This window comes from Aulonocara sp. 'chitande type north' Nkhata Bay, linkage group LG23 (genome assembly GCF_057382095.1).
Source record: "Aulonocara sp. 'chitande type north' Nkhata Bay isolate Kocher_YH1m ecotype deep benthic linkage group LG23, A_spYH_male_GT1.1, whole genome shotgun sequence".
NCBI classification, from domain to species: Eukaryota; Metazoa; Chordata; class Actinopteri; order Cichliformes; family Cichlidae; genus Aulonocara; species Aulonocara sp. 'chitande type north' Nkhata Bay.
In genome coordinates, this window is record NC_141365.1 from 22358603 (window position 1) to 22380071 (window position 21469).

At 39.5% G+C, this 21469-nt stretch overlaps 1 protein-coding gene across 3 annotated transcripts in view; it reads right to left on the reverse strand.

Annotated features, from left to right (window-relative positions):
* Positions 1-21469, reverse strand: part of LOC147301713 (arf-GAP with GTPase, ANK repeat and PH domain-containing protein 1-like) — a 58269-nt gene that overhangs the window by 13401 nt on the left and 23399 nt on the right. Inside the window, exon 3 of one of the 3 annotated variants that reach the window (XM_086283186.1) lies at positions 3099-3548. The exons of 1 other annotated variant lie outside the window; for it this stretch is intronic. In XM_086283186.1, coding sequence (XP_086139312.1) covers positions 3484-3548 — 65 coding nt within the window. In that variant the 3' untranslated portion in view covers positions 3099-3483. Of the gene's footprint in view, positions 1-3098; positions 3636-21469 lie in introns of those variants that run through there. One more of the 3 variants, XM_086283187.1, reaches the window with a different exon arrangement.

Genomic DNA, 21469 nt, shown 5'->3' on the forward strand with positions numbered 1-21469 from the left:
TTGAAGCCTTGAATGAATAGAAATCACCTCTTCAGAAACACGTTACTGCTCCTAAGACACTATACACGCGTCTTTTTCCTCGGTTTTCAACAGATCTTAAATTCACATCTTCCTTATGGTTTGGGAGCAACATTGGGGAAACAAGCCTCTTTCTTCTTTTTCTTTTTCTTTTTTTGTCTCTTTCTTCAAGGCAAATTTCACTTTATCTTCTTTATTTTAGTGGCTTAGAAACAGGATGACAGCTATAGGTTATCTTTAATATAGACTCAACACATGTTTAGTTTTCTCTGAGGCCTTTGGAGATACAGTGAGTGCCGATGTAACCCGTCCAACCTCGCTCTCTAAAAAGGGATTTTGAGCAACTGCCCTCATGATTATTGGGATTATTGGGAAAATACTCCTCACTGATATCCTGCAACTATTTACAGTTTAATAAAGGCCAAAGCTAAACCCTGCCGGAGTCCTTTCAAGATATATTAGTTTTAGATTTACTTACATTTAGATGTTTCAATTCTAAATGCATGCAGACGCCCTTTAACAGAGACGATTAAGCAACACTGAAAAGGTTTGAATTAATCTTTCTGTGGATCATATTTCCAGCTCTTGATCCTGAAATGACATAAACACCCACACATGCAAAATCAGGCCATTTATTTTATGGGTTTTACATAAACACACTAGAGTCTAGTGTGAAGAAGTCTTAATAATATACTTTATAACTAATAGCAGTCATTTGAATCTACTATGAATAGACTCTGATCTGTTTACAGGCCAGTCACTTCAGTCACTTTGGGTCTCAGCGAGCATTACACGAGTACAGATGCATAAATCTATATAAAGTTATAAAACAAGGCTCATTTTAAAGCACTGATACTGATCAATACATCAGGAACAGGCGAGCTCAGAGGTAAACTAAGAGAGAGAGAGGTGGTGTGTATCTGCTGACTGACCATCCCAGCATCCATCTGCTGTGTCGGCACGCTCTGGCTGCCTCACATGAAATATGTATGCAGCTCTGCAGACACTGCCAAAGCGTGTCTGACATGCCGCACCACCACGAGGGAGAAACACACACCTCTGTATCTGGAGTCGAGTCTGCCGTTTCTGGGATTAACTGCTCGGCCCTTAAAACGTGTTAAAATGACCAAAACAGCCGGAGACGTTTACTCGATACGCAACGCTAGACAGATCTCATCAAACTGCAAATATATGTTGAACTGTGGTGGAGGATTTCAGCTTGACGAATTATTTTAAACTGTCAGAGAAGAGCCGATGAAGCAGAGGCGGCGTATAAAAACGGTTTACCGTGAATAAAAATCAATAACATAGCTGTTTAAATTAAACCTGCATTCAATCAGTTTTAATATTTCCATCTAGGGCTGCTCGATTATGGCAAAAATGATAATCACGATTATTTTCACTGAAATTGAGATCACGATTATTTGACGATATTTATTTAACCCTTTAAGACCTACTATAGAACCAAGTCCACCAGAGCTTATATTATTTTTTTACATGCTGTAGTGCCATTTGTGGGAGCATTTCAAGTTGCTATACATCAATACAACTGTTATAGCCCATATTTTAATAATATGTATGCATTAAGTCCATAGTAATTACATAAATTGCAAAAAAGTGCAATAAACTACAAAAAAAATTGAAAATCGCTTTTGTTTTGTTTTCATATATTTCTACTTGGAGAAATTTAAGAGGCTTATCCCTCAAAACGTTAAATACAATAAAGTTGCAAAAAATAGTTTCCCACCACAGGAAATTTATTTTGAGTGTCTTCATAGTTTTATTTTGGAGATACAGCAATTTTTATATACTGCAGGAAAAACAAAAAACAATCCTATGATGCAAATTTGCAAAGAAAACAGCATGTGCATCATTTCACTGTGGGAAGTGTTACGAACAGCTGATAGGAACGGCAAAACGTGTTTCTGGAATATTATGTTTTTGTTCCTGCAAGCGCTTTTTATGCAATTTTTGCAAAGCTATATGTGGAAGGAAACCGTGACCGAGGACAAGCTGATGGCATCAGATGTAAGTACAACTCCTCCGGTTTCATATGCAAAACAAATTATTGCGCTAGCTTACACGGTTCAGGTTCTACAGGGATTTAACAATAGTTACGCAAAACGGAGCGTGCTGCTCTGACCGGCTTTAAAGGGTTAACAATGACTTTAAAAAATAATATAAAATAGTGTGCAACACCACTGAAGTTTTTTTTTTTTAAACTCTCTTTTCAACCAACGGCAGTCACTCTCCAAATAACTTCTGCTTAGCTTTCCGAGCTTCCCTCGGGTCCTCTTAATCAGCGGTCTCCAACCTTTTTTGCGCCACGGACGGTTTATGCCCGACAATATTTTCACGGACCGGCCTTTAAGGTGTCGCGGATAAATGAGGGAGGGGCTAATAATCGGCTCAGTCATTTTTAATGATCGTTGAAAGCCCAGATCGTAATCGTGATTAAAATTCGATTAATTGAGCAGCCCTATTTCCATCATTCTATTTTTGTCTCCAAGGAAACATCTCGCATTCATAAAAGGCTGATGAACATCTTTGAACACTCACAACTAATATTCAGAGCTGCTCGGCCCGCCCCCAAAGTTCCTGTACGTAGAATTTAATTTACACCGGGGTGCCTTCAGCCCCCCAAAACCTACAGAGTGAAAATGTAAACAAAAATGGGCACAGTGTCAAAAGTTTTCAACAATAACTCTTGAGTATTCTTTATAACAATAATAATAATAATAACTAGGAGTTTGTAGGTACACATAGGTTCCAGTCGGATAGAAACCTGTTAAAGTTACAGTCTGTAGACGATCGTTTGCAGTTCTGTTTTCTTACTCTTCCTGTTGCTGTGGGACAAAACATCCCCAAAAACATTAAATTTAGACTGTACACCATAGCTTTTCCCATCTCAGTAGAAGACTGTAAGCCTGCTGTTTACCTCAGCTGTCAATACTGGGTGAAGAGCCTCCACCTGTATTTAGTCTGAAAGACGGAGTACAACTTTGTAACAGAAGTCTGACGCAGGTCAATTAGTCAGAGAAGATCATCTGACTAATGACAGCCATTAGTCAAATCACCATTAGTCACGTTAGTGAGGACATCCTGAACTTTTCTGTCAGTAAGGCAGCTGTTGTTACCACTGAGTACAGTACAGTACATTTATGAGTACAGTATCCTTTTTTCTTCCTGTTAAATAACCTTAAAATATATTTGACTATACCTTTAACGCAAACAATCAGGTCTGCAATGATGGGGAAAATCACTGGTGTATTTGTATTTGTGTGAAAAAGCCAGTAAAAGAACATTAGTTTTACACTTCCTGAGAACAGGTTAAAGACGAGCTCCTGTGACAATCATGTTTAGCAAACACCCAGCGGGGAGCACTCTAATCAAACATGACACACACACACACGCTCATCTTCCTCATCCTGCAGGAGTTCAGGGTTTTTCTTCTGCATCAAAGACTTAGGGAGCAGTGGGAGGTACAACACCCTCCCTTCCACCTACTGCCTCACGTTCTCCCTCAACCCCTGGAGACGGGGGAAAATGGGTCAGTTAGCAGAGGGGGGCGGAGGAGGAGGGAGAGAAAGGGGGGAGCAGGCAGGGAGTGTCCCCCTCTGGTAGGAGGAAGGAAGAGGAAAAGGAGGTGCTGCACATCTGCACACTCATAAACATGCTTCACTTAAAGAAGCCAACTCAGCTTCAACAGCTAAAATCTAATGACTCAACAGCACAGAGGTCAAAGGTCAAACAGCAAATAAAGGAGACATTGTCCTGTTTTAGGCTACAGAGGCGACCAACAACTAAACGCAGCGTTACTTCTCTTACCTGTGATTGGAGGAGGTGGACAGGTGAGCCAACATCAGGAGGACATGAGGAGAGAGAAGAGAAACAGTCACAACATGCTTCAGTAAAAAGGGATAAACTGCATTAGTCACACAAATTACAATGATGTTTTGCACATGTGGAGACATCTGGAGAAATAAATCAGGTCAGCGTGTTGTGTTGCAGATTTCAGTTTTCTTTCATTAAGTTTGAATGTTAATAATAACAATATGTTTGAATAATAAGAACAACTGTGGAGGTACATACACAAGTTCACACAAATAACACACGAGAATTTTTTTTTTAAAAATTACACTATTCATACCTACCAGACTTCATTCACAAAAACTGATTTTTCCTCACAGAAAACAGGAGCTGCTGTGTGATTTTTGTTTTTGACCCCTTTATTCAGATCCAAACTAACTCTTTATAACCCCAAGTTCATACAATTTAACCAACTAAACAATCAAGGCAAAAGTAGGCAAACAAATTCTGTTGTGAGGCAAAATTCCTGTTTTTGTGAATGGAGTCTGGTGGAGAGGAGCGGCTTCACTTTCTTGTCAGAAAGAGCAAAGAAATTGGTGAAACTGATCAAAACAGAACATCCACTTAAGCCATGTTGATTTTTTTTATTGATGCCAGACCTGTGCTCCTTGGAGGCTTACTCTAGTGCCACCTACTGCACATAACACACAGACAGTGGCTCAGATTCTGATACAACCTCACTACAAAGAAACGGGGGCATCCCCAGCTGTCAGGAAACAGTTTTGACTCTGAAACAAAATGATTCTGAACACTAAATGCTTTTAAATATGATGTATGACATTATCAGGCACTCGTGTGTAGACCCTGCCCTCTCGGCTTTAATGATGTGTGGGGATTTCCTTTCTTTGGTTCCCACATCATTAGGAAACCAAACACACATAAACTCCCATCGCACAGGTGACCTTGAACAGATTTATGCAAATCAAAAATGGAGATGAGTGAATGTGGAGATAAGGAGAGGGAAGAGAAACCTGCCCCACCCCACGCTCCAGACGCCCAGTCTGTTGCCATGGAGATGCAAATGGAGGGGCAATGAGAGGGGATGGGAGGGGGCCGGGCGATGCACGGCTGGCTTGGCACCTGAAGGGTGTGTGTGTGTGTGTGTGTGTGTGTTTGCTCACTGAGCATGTGCAGACACATAGGGCAGCTTCTCTCCAACAGACATGAGGATCATGTGGTTACCAACCTCAAACCATTAAAAAGCTACGGTGGTCTTTGACATCGAATCATATACACGAGCATTCATCCCTGTGCTTTTACTCATAAACGCTTTCTCATTAAAAAGACAAAAACTGCAGTTCCTCTAATGTCCACTAGAGGCTGGCTCCAATGGTGAGTGTGTCCATCAAACTTTCAAATTTTCCCCTTCATAACAACTATATAGTGAGTGAAGCTTTTTATAACTGTATTAAGGTTAACAGTTTCTATTATTAAGGGCATGGCCTCCTTGACTTACAGAAATAGACCTGGACCACGTTTGAACCGATTTGTGGGATTTGGTAATAAGCTGAATCATGTCATCAGCGTAACGTCAAAGTGTATGTTTGGTCTGTCCCTTCTGGAGCACTTTTGAATCCAGTTGTCTGACAAGTAATTTGGCTTATTGTGCGGTTAATTATACTAACAGACAGTCCAATAAGTCTGTGCTCCGGATGCAGCATCCTAAATAGACTAGTTTAAGTTACGTGACAATTCAGTCCTACACATATATGATCACTTGTGGCTCCACAAAGGAGAAATGGTGGTGGCTATAAAGCTACAGAAGGTTCAAAACTGGACTTAACAATATGTTTGGTGAAGTCCATGTTAAGCTCCAACTTTGGTGGGATACAAAGACGACAATAAGGAACATTATAATAACAGAAAGTAGTGCTGTAAAATGAATTAATCTGAATTTACAAAATGGGGTGAAATTGACTACTTAATCACTTTTAAGTTAAAAGATCACCTTTTTTTGTTTTGACAAGAGGCTATAGAACAACGACAGACCAATACTTTGGTTTAATAGTATTTTAAAGCTTAAAAAATAAGTCAAAATTTAAAAAAAGAAGAAAAACTGGCTTAATTATGGTTTGTTTTTGAGGGATTTTCCAACTTCTTATAAACAAAAGAGCAAAATGAACATTAAAGAGACGGAAAACGATGAGAAAAATGCATCCGATATGACCAGCAGATGTTTAAGGAAAAACAAAACAATAAACAGCATAAAACTGGCAGCGAAACGGGATGCTGCTGCAGCACAGATGGAGCCCAGCTGATTAAGAATTCGTGAATATCTGAAAACAACTAAAAATCACAACTGAAACACACACCTTCAAGTGTGTGTAAGTGTGAGGGAGTGATCGGGGGCTGCAAACAGCTGATGTCCAATAATCCCACGAGAGGTTTGAGTGCACACAAGCTACTGCACATAATGTGTTTTAATCTGGTTACAATAGCTGCTCGACCAGACACTGGGCTGAAGTTATGCTGCATTACAACGAGGCCAGTGATTGGTTCATGGCCAGGAAGCAAAGAGTAGGAGGAGGAGGAGGCAGACCAGGAAAGGGGGTGAGGAGGAGGAGGAGGAGAAGGGGGCAGCTGGGGGTGAAGTGATAACAGCACTAATCCCAGCTAAAGAGAAGAGGAGCAGGTGGAAACTGGCATAAGAAGTGGAAAATATCTTCAGCTATTAAGAAAAGCTGTAACCACTATTTATTGATGATCCGTTGGTCCACAACAATAACTCAAAATGACAAAAAAGAACCAAAGTGATGTCCTCTGAATCATTTTCTTAGATTAAAGACATGAATGACAAATGAATACAAAAACCAATAAAATATAATAAAATATCACCAGATTTCTCTACATGAAATGCTCAGTCCTGCTAATTGACAATCTTGCAATTATTTTGATATTCTTTTTTTTAAGTTAAAATGTGAAAAAGTTCCCAAAGAATAAGATCTGGTGGTTTCTTTCTTTATGTTGAGGTTTGGGATGGGAATGAAGAACTGGTTTGAGTTAAGAGCCTGCAGAAATCCATGTCCGATCCATCAAAAGTGTTTTCTTTTTATCAATGATGACATATTTACATGAACATCAAAACATTTCAGACAGAAAAATATAATTATTTTGGGGGGAAAGCTTAAATATCATAAAAGAAATGCCCTCACTTTTCACGAGGTAAAGCTTTAAATATTTTGACTTGAAAATGTTGAAATGTTAAAAAAGGAAAAATTTAAAGTGGGAAGTCCAATATTTGAAATGTAAGTTAAAGGTTTTGAGACTGAAAGTAACGCTACAATTAGAAAGCTGAACTATTTAAACAGTGAAAAAGGTGTTTCTGTTGATTGTTGCCCCTTTCAAACACTTAACGACATTTAACTCCTGATTGATCTGATAAGTTACATAAGAGAAGAGATCATTTCTTCATCACGCTGCGAGTGTGTGCTGCAGAAATTCAGCAGAGACTCTGGAGACGTGCTCGCGATTCTCTGAGAAAATGTCACACAGGAAGTGTGTGCGTGTGTGTGTGTGTTGTGCATCATGAGGCACATACATAACATGCACACATGCACATACATATGTAATAAATGCCCTAGAGGCATCATTAGAAAGTAGAGAGGGGGATCCATTAATTATTCAGAGCCTGTGAATAGTCCCGTGTGTGTGTGTGTGTGTGTGTGTGTGTGTGTGTGTGTGTGTGTGTGTGTGTGTGTGTTAGTGACAGGGATCACAGGCAGCTAATTGGTTCCCACCAATCACAGAGCACCGTGCATCAGAAAACTGTGATCCCGTCAGATTAACAGCAGCAGCAGAACAGTTGATTAATTCAGCAACTTTTAGGGCAACATTTCTGCCTGGTGACAACATTTTTACATAATTAGACAGTCAGATAGTTTCCCTGCAGACATCAAATACACACAGGGCTCTTCACAGTTAGTATTTTTTACTCTTGTGTGGAAAGAGTTACAAAAATACATACACATGAAATACTAATAAGTACACAGGGATAATTTACAAAAGCCAGTGAACTATGTTGCAAATTTAAAGAATCTAGTCTCTTTAATGGGATCTTCCTCAACCTTTCCACCAAATTTCACAAAATTCTGCTCAGAAGTGTCAAAAGATCACAACACCAAGTATTCATACATGAATTTACCCTATTTTCCCTGAAAAGTTGATGCATGAGCATTATAAGAAAACTACTAGAAAAATATTACAGGATTATTTAATGCACATTTTAACTTTTTTTTCTTTAAACTTTAGGATCCCCAAAGCTCGGTGTAGATTCCACTTGGAGTGAAAATGTAAAACCAACTTCATAAAAGCAACGACTGAACAAAGACAACTATTAATTAGGGACTGGTTTGTTTCTCCAGCTGAACATTAAAACCAACAGGTCCTTGACAGCATGTGTTCTGGGTAGGCTAACCCACTGGAACTTTGCATTCAAACATAGACATTTTCAGAGGTCTGGACCATTGTTTAGGACTGCAGTGAACTGATTCCCATTCAATGTTTGAAAAACTGTCTGTACAAAATTTACCATGCTTCATAAGCACTGCACTCACATTTGGTACATCTGGTCTAAGCATCCAGGCCACTGTATTTTCAGATTTGCACTGCAATGTCTGACAAAGTAACAGGGAAAGTCCTACTTCCCTTTTATTTAAAAGCAACAAATGCCCTTTTGCCCATAAGTCTTTGGTACAGGAACCCTGACACAATTAAACATTAATATAAGCAAAAACAATTCATCAAACTTTTGTCTTTACAGGTTTTCAGATATGAAATGTTTACATTTTTATTAGTTTTACACAAAAGAAATTGAGAATTAAAGCATTTTGGATTTGGGACAAAACAAGACATCTGATCAGGTCTTTCTGGATTATTGTTTTTTGTTTATAGAGCCCAACATTAATTGATTAGCCAATCAAAATAACCCTTAGATCTTTATTAAAGTATCCCTGTAGGAAAATATCCCAACTCTGTTAAGTACAGCAAAACTAAAACGTGCTTTCTTTGAGTACAGTGACATATTTTTCAGTAATAAATTACTTTAAATACCAGAAATATAAGATTACTTGAGGACTTGAACCTTTGATTTCTGGGTGTCTGTTAAACTCTCAGTATCTACACACTCTGTGCCCACACACATCGACCCAAACACACACACACAGAAAATTCCCAGCATTCCTCCCATACCGAACGCACCGCAGCTCACTGCTGCCACCTGCTGTCCAGCTTTCAGCTGACTGATCTTTCATCAGAGTGTTTATCTGCACAGATCTCAGGTCACTCTGCCAAGGTCCATTCAAAAAGTGGTTGATTTATGTAAACAGAGGTTGCTGAGCTGTTTTAATGTCTTTATCATTTTATTGAGCCATAAAGCTCCACTTTCTGCTCCTGTGTCAGATTCTGCTCTAATAAACTCAGCCAGCGTGTCAATAAAACTCTGTCGTGACTCGGCGGTCACTCACTGAAACTTGTTGTGGTGAAACATTGCGGTTGTCACGGCAATTGTAGTTTATTATCATGGTAACAGACACCACTTCCCTGAATGAAGCACAGAGAGGAAGTGAGGAAATCTCGACTTCCTTTGATTCTCTGCCGAACTTCATTCACGACATGTGACAAGCTGATTCCTGGTGGTCTTGCCGCTGGACGATGCATGACAGATGATGGTGTGTCAGATGTTTAAGCCCAGCTCTCAGGCTCTTCGGGTCTTACAGTTCACCCATAAAAGAATATGAGGCGGTACCTTAATGAAGTAACATTTGTAGTTCATCAGAGCTGAAAAACCAGGATGAGACATATTTCTTATGTTTTTGCATTACAGCTAATCACCCGTTACCCGTAAATGTTTGTGTCTGTTGCCTGGTTTCAAATGTTATTTTCAGGAAGTGATCCCTCCTGAAAACCTCCCTTAACCTTTAAGTGACCGAGCCGCTGTGGTATTTTTTAATCGTAAACATGAATTTTTCATGAAAGCTACTTCTCCTGCTGCGTTTCATCAGTTTTACAGGAACTGGTCGATTGGTGTGTTGAAGAGAATAGAAAGTAGTGTGCTGTAATCACATAGTTTTTAACACTACAGGCTTGGTGTTGACTTCAAGGTGTAGGCAATATATGTAGTTTCAGACACTTCAGTAATCTAAATAATTTGGATGCTTCAGCACAAAGTATGTGAAAGATCAAACATCTACACATCAGATTTAACCTGAAACAGCAGCTAGAAAGAAGGAAAAAAAGATCAAAAACTGTTTGACTGTCAGGACTTAATTGTAAATTCGTGTCGATCGGTTTCTTAGTTACACCATCAACTCGTTAATCCAATTATGCCATCAGCCAATTACATGGCAGCAACTCAATATATTTGAGCATGTAGACAATCAAGGCGAACTGCTAAAGTTCTAACTGAGCATCGAAACTATAAAGAAAGGTGATTTAAGCGACTCTGAAAGTGGCACGGTTGAAATTGCTGATCTGATGGGATTTTCCCACACCACCATCTCAGTGTTGTGACAGTTCTCTGAGTGAAAATGGCTCGTTGATCCCAGATAATAGTCAGGTAACTCTTTGTTACAATACCGTATGCAGAAGAGCATCTAACCTTGAAGCAGACGAGCTACAGCAGCAGAAGACCACAGTGTGCGCCACTCCTTTTAAAGGAAACTGAGGCTACAATTCACAGACTCACCAACATTGGGCGTTGTTTAACCTCAGCCTGCGTGAGTATTGTGCCTGACGATGTCCATTCGTTCATGCTCACAGTATCCATCTGCTTATAGCTTCTTCCAGCTTGACAGCACACCTAAGCCTCTCAAACTGGTTTCTTGAACTTGACAATTAGTTGTCTGTATTTAAATCTCAATCCAGCAGAGCACCTTTGGGATGTGCAGCAGCTGTGCGACACTATGCCATGAAGTATTAAAGCAGGTCTAACGGCAAAAGAGGCCCACCTTGGTGTAGTAGCATGTGTACCTAATAAAGTGGCTGGTGTGAATAAGTCATATATATGGCTAGCTTTCTTTTCTTTTTCGAACTTTTCTCCTTCTTGTGATTTATTTGAAAAACAAAGAAAAGAAAAGAAAGCAATTCTCGGGCGTGCTCAGTGAGCTCTCCTCATCTAACATTCGGCCGTGTCCTTTTTGGAAACTCTTCATCATCATTCAGTCGTTCAGTGAGTGTATTTGTGTTAATATCATGCTCGTGTTTTGCAAGAAGTAACAGACAGGGACTGTGTAAATAAAAGTCATTTTGTTCACATCATCTTTTTTTTTTTTTACTTGTTTTTGCATGAAAACTTTCCTTAATGTCATCAGAACATTTAAGAACAACTGCACAGATAAAGGATACTCTGTAAGTATGACAAAAAAAATTCCTATAAAAAATATACTGAACCAACTTCATCACTTTATCTCCAACATTGCTTGGTTGTTATATTTCTCTGCCCTCGGCTTTGCTGTGTGTGCGGCTCCTCTTTCAGGCCTCTCAGACCTTCTTTTCATCATCAGAGACGCTCTGAGAACCTCTCACATCAGACCGCCTCCAGCTCCAGCTTTCTTTTCTAACTTCTTTCCCTTTTCTTGTGACTTACTTAAAAATAAATTAAGCAAATCCCGGGCATGCTCAGTAAGGGCTCTCCTCCTCAAAAACGCAGCCGTGCCCTCTTTGGAAACTCTTTATCGTCTTTCAGGGCCGACAAAAGCTGTGAGTGAAGGTGAGAAAAACACGAGCCGACAGCCGTGACACCAAAGAAATCCACAGAAGAAGACAGAGCCTGAAATCTGCTTGTGAGGAAGAAGACGTGAGCTTTTTCATCAACAGGGGGCGCTGCTACACTGTGAAAACACTACACTGTGTATCCTGTAGTTTAAATATGATTAAAGCCGTTTTTTCTCACAAGAAGGATGAAATTATTGTGAAATATGAAAAAAAAAAAACACATCTTAAAGTCTCGAAATAAGGAAATAGGTAAAGAAGTGAGATTAGGGCATTAATAGTCACAATAACTCAATTTATTAAAAATACTGGCTGTAAAAAACCTCCACAAGAATCACATTCAATAAGGACTTTGCTTAAATAACACCAGATTTTGGATTGAAAGGGATTAAAAATATGAAACTAAATAAGTCAAATATGAAAAATAGGATGTTTAGCAGCCCAAAACCTACACCCAGACAGAAAATGTGGATATTTTAAATCTATTTACAGGAAATTTTACACTATTTCAGGGTGAAAACACCACAAAAATGCAGATAAACTGTCAATATCGGCGGTAAACCATAAAATGTCTACTCAATACTGTAATCAATGATTTTAAGGTGAAACCGCACGGTCAAGCATGACACTTTTTTTCCCATAAGACAAAGCTGTAAGGTGAAAATTGGATGCTGTGGCCTGCAGAGGGCGCTGTGGCTCCGCTCTGATTTACTGGGTCAGGCTCCTCTGTGCTGGTTAATCATTAAAAGCGTGTGGTGGGAAAGAAGATGTAGGAATATTTATCCTGCACTGGGTCAAAGTGTCCTCCAGCACTCAGCACCAGCATGTGTCTCATTAAACAGGCACTGACGGTTTCACGAGGCTGTAAAGCTTTAAAATGTGCCCGCTTTATGTGCCTGTTAACACCAGCTGACCTCCTACAGCTCCCAGAATTCCACTCAACAGCTCAATGAATGCTGTAGTCTAGTTACAGCATCTTCTCTTAGACCATGGAGGCTTTTGAGCTGGATTTTGTTTGAAATTGGCCCACTTATTGAATCATGCATGAACAAAGGAGAAACTGACAGGTACAATTATCTACAAACCTCCCATAACCTCCTACATGTCCCAGAATTCCACAGAATGACCTAAATAATAGTATGTGTAACAATGACATCATTTCAAAGGCTAAAATGAAGAGTAGTTGTATCAGTGAGTTAAAACAGCAGATTTCCAATGGAGGTTTTGAATGGGATTTTGTGTGAAATCAATTCATTCATCATCTGTCCTAAACCATGTATGAATTCAATTTAAAGTTAGCTATATAGTGCCAATTCACAGCAACAGACACCTCACAAAGGAGAAAAACAATGAGGTGTATCATTCCTTTGCATCGCCTAGTGAATGCCTACAACTCCCAGAATTCCCTTTATTAACCCAAAAGAATAGTGTGCTCTGGTTATGAATTCTTCTCCTCTTCCAAAATGAACAACATTTGTATTTGTTTGTAAAACCAGCAGATTACCAATGGAGGTTTTGAACTATCCAAGGCATGACTGCATAATACTGAATCAAGTATGAACAATCCTATCATTGTGCCAAATCACTTGGTCACTGCCTACAACTCCCAGAATTCCACAGAACAACCCAAAGATTACTCTAACCTATTTACATAATTTTGTAGTCCAAACTGGGCAACAGTTCCATATGGCAGTCCAAAGGACCGATGGTGTTGGTGGAGGTGTTAAAATAGATTTTGTATGATCACCCCATCAAGCAGAACTCAGCAGATATATTTACCTTCAAACCTTTCATCTGGTGACTTCCTACATCTCCCAGAAGTCCACTCAACAACTCAAAGAATATATAGTTGTAGATATCCCGTCATTTTGTAGTCCAAACTAAGCAATACTTCCTATGTGTTAAATGACAGATTTCTAGTAAAACCAGCCCACTCATTACAATAACCGAATCATGCATGCACAAAGCAGACAGGCGCCACGATTTACAAACCTACCATGACCTCATGCATGTCCCATGATTCCATTGAATGACTTCAAATAATAGTATGTTTATCTATGACATCATCTCACAGGCCAAACTGGACAGTATTTGTATCTGCGAGTTAAAACTGTAGATTTCCAGTGGAGGTTTTGAATGGGATTTTGGTGTGACTTAGGACAGGTCCACAACAGTCCAAACCTGATTATAGCCTTATTATTTAGTTCAACAGGATAATGTGAATCAATCAGAGCGAGCCATCTATACCCAAAGAGTGTTCTTTTTTTAAGGTGGAATTTTTTTTTTTCCACACACACACACACACACACACACACACACACACACACACACACACAGAGAGAGAGAGAGAAAGGAATAAGTGCAAATGCAGAGCGACAGATACAGAATCACAGTAACAGCCTTGAGCCAAACACACAAACAATGAAACAAATAGAAAGACTCAAACATGAAAGGCCAACCTCACACGCACACTCTCATGAATCACAAATGCACACCTGTTTCTGCTCGTCCACTCGATACCTGAGCAAAGAGGTGATCAGAAAGCGTTTACAGTTTTCCCTAGAAATTTTTAGCCTTAACTCGGAGCAGACTCGCGTTTTTATTCACAAGTTTACAACTATAAAAATATTTTTTTTTTTCATAGAAAAGATTACTTTTTTGTAATTTATGACATTAATTTTGTTGAATATTCAAATTTATTCTAATAAATTTACAACTCCAATCTCAGAGAATCGTGAGGATGCTTTCCCCCCCAAAATGAGGCCTTAATATTCAAGTGTTTTTCTGTTAAATTTACGACTTTAATCTCATAAACACATGATTTATTCCCACAGGTTTTCTCTGTGCTCTGTATTTATTGTCATTTTAATTCTGCCTCAGTACGCCACTGTAGCACCCATTCCAGACGACCTGTTGCTCCCTCACAGGTTCAAAGTGTCATCCGTCGTGGTGGAAATATTGGTCACCGAGTCATAAAAATCCACAAAGCGCTGCCCCCAAAAAACAAGTCGATAACAGAGTAATCCTGGTCCCTGTCTAAGGATATTCTGGAAGCTTACGCCCTTTTCATTAATTATGAATTCCGTATTTTGGAATGTTATTGGGAACATTCAGATGCCGGAGGGCTCCTCTGACTCTGAGATCAACATTCAGTCTTTTCTTCGTTCGTGGTGTGAAAAGGTTTTTGGAAAGATTCTTGCAGCTCTGCTCATCATTCCTGAAATGACTCCGCAGAGAAGAATCGAGGGTCTGTTTGGCTCAAACGTTCGAGGCAAACAAACTCAACTGGCTGATGTCTGCCGAGGTCAAAAGTCACTCTCGCTCTCTGCAGTGTTATGAAACTATAATGATGAAAAGTTTTCAGCCTAAAGCAGCAATGAACTCTGCGTGCTAGTTATAATTACTGCTAATTTTGACAGATAAATCTGTAAGGTTACATTTAGATATTTTTAAACATATTTAATGCATAAAACTGAACTTTCAGTGACATTTAAGCTCATATCAGCACAGAGGCTCACATTTTTAGGGATGATAGTGAGGGGTCACTGGTGATAAAACCTTCATGTGCTCCTATATTCTTACATGTACAAGGGTGAGACCCTGAGGGCGACTTAGAAGGCAACTACGCCAATTTTCTCAGATATAGCACCACTAGTACTACTCCTACGTCTAGTAAGAAAGCACCTTGAGAGCTCAAACTGAGTAGACAAGAACTATAAGTACCAAACCATTGACCATCCAAGAAGAGACAAGCAGTTTCATATAAGAGCCAATCATAGAGGAAATAATCTACAGCGGGACTTCTTACTATAAGTAGTCGTTTTCTACTTGTAGTAAGAAAGTACTTTGAGTGCTCAAACTGAGTAGAAAAGCACTGTATAAGTTACTAAACCATTGACCATCTATTGCCTTTTCCACTAGCACCTATTCGACTTGACTCGACTCACTTTTTAGGTTTTCTATTACGTGGTACCAGACATCATTAGGCCCTACTCGCATGGAGTTCCAAGCAAGCAAGTTGCGCCAAAAACGTGACATCAACAGACTGGAGAAATCTGACTGGGCAGGGAGTGATGTCACTGGATGAGTCATGAGAGCGACTCCTTCACAAGAATCAAACCCGCCATTTTTGAAATCCCACAATGAGGAAAATGACTGCACACACAAACCAACACTGTGGTCAAACGACATGGTCGTTTCTGTGACAGGTACAGCATTGCCTCGATGTCCTCCATTGTTGTGTTGTTTTTGTGTCCTATAACAATCACACCCACGTTGAGATGGTACAGAAGCAAAACCAAGTAGATGCTGGTAGAAACGAGGCGTAAGAAGAGACGAGCAGGGATGAGGCTGTCCGGGGATTAGAAAGTGGGCATGTACTTCTCTCAGCTTTGGTGTAAGTGACTGAAGCGACTACCTTTACCCTGGCCTGTTAGTGTGGGCCCAGTTTGATGTTTTCTGACAGTTTCTTGTTTGTTTTTTTCTCTATAGTCTCCAACTATTAGAGATTAATCCACCCATTGGTTTATATGGTACTATAATTATTCTGTATTGTGAAACGGTAAACTCGCCCAGCAGGTCAGTGTGGGATTCCTTTATGTTGGTCATATTGTTTCTGCAGTTCAAACAGAACCAGCAGCTGGATAAGCATTTCCTGTCTGCGGTTGTTTCCGTGGGTTTTTTATCACGTCTGTTGCTGTTAAATCAGCTGTTTAGTTTGGCTTCTCCCATCAGAAAGTCGGAGCTGCGAACTGAGTTTCCTTCCAGCGCTCGCTGGCAGGTGGATGTTCCTCTAAGGCAGCTGCTGTTTTCTGATCAAAACATCTGTCCCTGAATATTTTATGGACTCGCTCTGACAGACTCTACTCTTCTCACAATGCCTCGAGTCCTATGGAGTCTGTGTAGCCGTCTTCAGTTGCTGGTTTTCTTCCTCTCGAGTCAACTTTGGAATTCGGGGCTTCCCACACAAGCTGCCTTTCACACAAGGCCTATTTTCTCCCAGAATGCCTTGTTGTTTCACGTCCTCCTTATCCCCTCTTTATGTCAGACCTCTGCTCCTCTTCAGCAGAGGCAAACATCGGGAAGCTTTCAGCTTTCTGTCACAGAAATCTTTCTGAGTTTCAGGCGATGGCTGATTCGTTCCCACGCTCACACAAACACCATTCGTCAATATTTAATTCCTGACTCTAAACGATTATGAAGTACATGTTTTTTACAGCCTTTCATAGCCACTTAAAAGAAGCTAAACCTGACAAGGAGGAAACCAGAAAACAGCAGAGGAACTTAAAAGAGACAAAGAAACAAGGAGAGGAAACTACAAAGGAGAGAGGAATCAAGAAAATAAAATAAGAATATAAGGATATAAGAAGACGAAACAAACAGAGGAAAAAATGAAGGAAATAAAGAAAAGAGATGAAATAGAGTAAGAAGAGAAATGAAGGAGAGGAAAGTGAGGAAAGAAAAAACAAAGGAAACAAAGTGAGGAGAAGAAACAGCAAAGGACGCAAGGAGAAGAACTAAAATGAAAGGAAACAATTTAAACGACAAGGAGAGAAGAGGAAACAACAAAAGAAACAAAATGAGGAGAGGAAACAACATAGGAAACAAGAACAGGAAAAGGAAATAATAAAGGAAAGAAGATGAGTAGAAAGTCAGGGATAGGAAATGACAAGTAAAAACAAATAGGAAAGGAAATAAGGAAAGCAATTAACTAAGGATCCATGGAGAGGAAACGACAAAGGAAAAAGGAGAGGAAATGGACACAGAAAGAAAGCAGAGGAACAACTTAGGATACAGTAAAAGGAAATGACAAAGGAAATAAAGGAATGAAGTAAGGGACACAAGAAAAGGTGAGGACACAAACAAGAGTAAAAAACAAAGAAACAAAAGAAGAGGAGAGAAAGTAAATTAAGGGAATGAGGAAAGGATATATCTATGGAGACATGAAGAAGAAACAACAAAGGAAATATGGCAAGGTGTTTCTTTTACTTCCTGTCAGATGAAGGAGATGAAAAGTCAGGTTGAATTCAGATTTCCTGCAGTCGTTTGATCTCATAAATCTTTTTTCTTCTTTTGGTTCCTGTGCAGAAACATTTTTGGGGGGGCGGTGTGACGCAGCGGGAATTTCTGCTGAAAAACTGCTTCATCCATAAAAGACTGACAGAGAGCCAGAGGCTGAGTCATCATAAAATCACAGAGGAGAGCAATGAAGAGCAAGGACAGGAAATCATGAAGCATCCTTTCAGTATCTTCAAATGTTTCCTCAAGGACAGAGGAGGCTCCTGGAGGAGCTCAGAGAGGAAACAGCTCTTATGGAGTGACACAGCTCCATGTCATCAATAACACCACAAAACCACAAAACAAGACGTGTTCTACTGACAGCTTTAACTCCTCATCCTCACATTTCTTTGCCACAACCCTACACTGTCTCCAAGATGAAGGAAACAGGAGATGAGGAAATAAGGGCAGAGGAAAGGAGAAAGGAAACAAATAAGGAAAGCAAGGAGAAGGAACAAGGAGAGAAAACAAGAGAACACAAAAAGGGGACACAAAAGAGAGCAAATAACAAAGGATGCCAAAAAGAAAGAAAAAGGAGGAAAAGACAAGAATATTCCTAAATATTTGTCAAGAATATGAGGAAATAGGGAAGAGGAAACAGCAAAGAGAACAAGGAGAAAAAATATCGAGGAAATATTAAGACGACAAGAAGAGGTGTAATAATGAAGGGAAGGGGAAAGAGGAAATAAAGGAAACAAGCTGAGGAAGAGAATGAAGGAAATAAGGGCACAAGAAAAAGAAACAAGAAAACAAATGAAAAAGGATAGAAAAGGAAATAAAAAAATATGAAGGAAACAACTAAAGGAAATAAAGAAAAACATGAATATAAAAGGAAATAATTAATGAAAGGAGGAGAGGAAACAAAGGAAACAAGGAGAGGGATAAGGGAGAGGAAATATTGGAGGAAAAATTGGAGGAAATGGCAAAATGAAGAGAAACGATTAGAGGAAGCAATGAAGGACACAAGGAGAGACAAGGGAAGGGGAGGAAGTAAAGACGAGTGCATCGGTGCTCTGATGGCTGAAGAAACTCTCTCTCTCTGCTCATTGAAGCTCAGCCGCCCTGCAGCTCTCAGGATGACTCACACTTTGTCAAACCTTCAGCTGCAGGCATTATGATCACTGCAAGTTATTTTTATCCAGAGACGCCACACACATCATCCAAACAGCAACACAGACCAAGGGTGAAAGTGTCAGAGGTCAGCAATACATTTTGCAGTGCCTCAAACTGAGTTTTGAGGGGTTTAAAGTCATCCATATGCCTCACTTTGGTCTTTTTTGGTCTCTGCCTCTGTCCAAACCTCGATCAATGACTGCATGTAAACCAGCTTACAGCATTAACAGCCTCAGTGAGCCAGAAGCTCTGTGACACTGCCAAAAACCGAGGCCCTGCGGTGCTGCAGGGGTCAGAGTTCTTGTCCAGCTACAGCAGAAGCACATTCATAATCCCTCACTTAAAATGAAACTATTCATGTGGCTCGCATGCTGAATGTGATGAGAAGTCTGCAGTTTCAAACGGGCATGCAACTGCAGCATCAGGGCCAAGAACGACTGTGAGACCTACCATCTCTCCATCTTCATGTATGTGGAAACAACAAAGCAAAATCTGCTCACTTACAGCACTTAAGGCATATTTAGCTTCTTGAATAAATAAAGCTGCAGCCTAAGGTTACGTAAAGCTAATTAAACTGTGTTGTCACAATGAATTAGACCATGATACAGTGGCATTTAAAAGTGCTGCAGGATGCTGACACCATATTCTGGGTTAGGAGTCCAGAATATGCCCACACATGCTGCTTTACATCCCGAATGCTCTCATAAAAAACAAGGTTATTGTGGTGGGTAAACAGCTGACCCAGGTTTATAACATCCATCTGCAAATATGACAGACATTGGCATCAAGTATGAAAAATTGGAATACAGTATGTTCAAAACCTCACAGTTGGATACTATATTCTGCAGTGTTGCAATTAATGAAATTATAGCTTACTGGAAAGTATAAGGCTAATAATAAAAACAGAAACCTTAACAAATACACAATTTCCAAATAGTATTGTTTACCTGAGTTTTAGCATCACATTCTGAGCCCAATATGAACTACTGTCCTGATTCTGCAATGACTTTGGCTCTGAACGATGGATAAGAACAGTAACACTGTGCTGGGTTTTTTTGTGGATTTCTTTAAAAAAAACTTTAAATACATTGGTTTTAATTCAAACGTTATCAGTGAATTATTCATTCAAATACTTAACTGATAACTACTCGTCTTCTACAAGGTTCTGTTTTAGGACATTTCTTTTTACCATTTATATTAATTACACTGTTTCATTATAAACTACTTGTTACATACGTTTATATGCAGATCGTGGGTGGGCAAGTCCTGCAGGTTTTAGATATCACCCTGGGTCAACACACCTGAATCAAATGATTAGTTTCTTACCAGGCCTCTAGTGAACTTCAAGACATGTTGAGGAAGAAATTTAACCATTTAAATCAGCTGTGAAGGGATAAAGGACACATCTAGAACCTGCAGGACACCAGCTCTCGAGGCCTGGAGTTGCCTACCCCTGATGTAGATGATACACTACTATACTGTGCTGAAGAGTCTCATCTACTAGTCATGTAAAACCTGGAACATTTGATTCAAACTTGTACTCGATCTAAGTTTAACCTGTTTTAGGGCAACAGACAATCACATAATTTAAACATTTCTGCTGTTTATGGATCAAATATGATGATTTAGAGTATACCTCCAAATATTGATGGATGACAATCGTCAAAATTCAGATATTTTGAACAGTGCAATAGCAACTGATTTGTGAAGGTTTTCTTGCTGAAACAAACAAACTAAAAGAGATATTTTTGGTGCTAATCCATAAATCCATGATTTCCGCTGGGTTTTTTTTAAATTGATTTTAACCTACATGCTAGTCAATTAAAAAAACGACAACAACAACAACATGGCTGTGGCAATCTATAAATATTCTTCTTCTGAAACAATGATAAAAGTTGATTTACTTCTACAGAAATGTCAAAAATGTCTCTTTTTTATTATTATGAAAGAGATTCTTTTGGTTGCTGTTCTAAGTGATTTACATCTCATATCCTTGATTAACTGTTTTGATTTAAAGTTTGTTTTGGTTTTGCGAGTTCTCTTGCTTCATATCTTTACTTTGATTCCCTTTAAACTATTACGCACCACTGTTACTGACTATACAGATTTAAATACAATACAATGAAAACAATGTACCTGTCTGTGTCTACATGAATAAGTGCAGTCGTAAGTACTGGTACAAGAGGAACAACAGTTTCCTGATGAGATTGTTATTGATCAGTGATGGCACATATGCTTCCTCAGCAGCACAGGGAGGTCAGAGGTCAGTGACAGGATATCTTCAGCTGATGGCATGTTTACTCTCACAGGCTTTTAGGGTAAAAGAGTAGAACCAGCACTGAAAAGGCAAACTCGGCACACAGGAAGTACCAAACTGGATCCACCTGTTCTATGAAGGTTTTACGATCCACTCAGCCTCTCAGAGCAGAGAAGCCAATCCTACCAGATGGTGACCTCGCACAAAGGCAGCGTGCTCTGAAGACACTGAGGGAACGATTGATTTTTCTGGATGAAGGACAGATGGGGAAGACTCTGTAAAATCACTTTCTGTTCTTTGTGTCAGGTTTACATCCCTTTGAAGAACACCATAACCCACCCTTAGAAAAGATGATTCAGGCATTCTCAGCTTCAAAGTCACCACTGTGCTGCAGGTCTGATCATCATGCTGACTATATCCTATTTTTACATAATATGAGCAATCAGA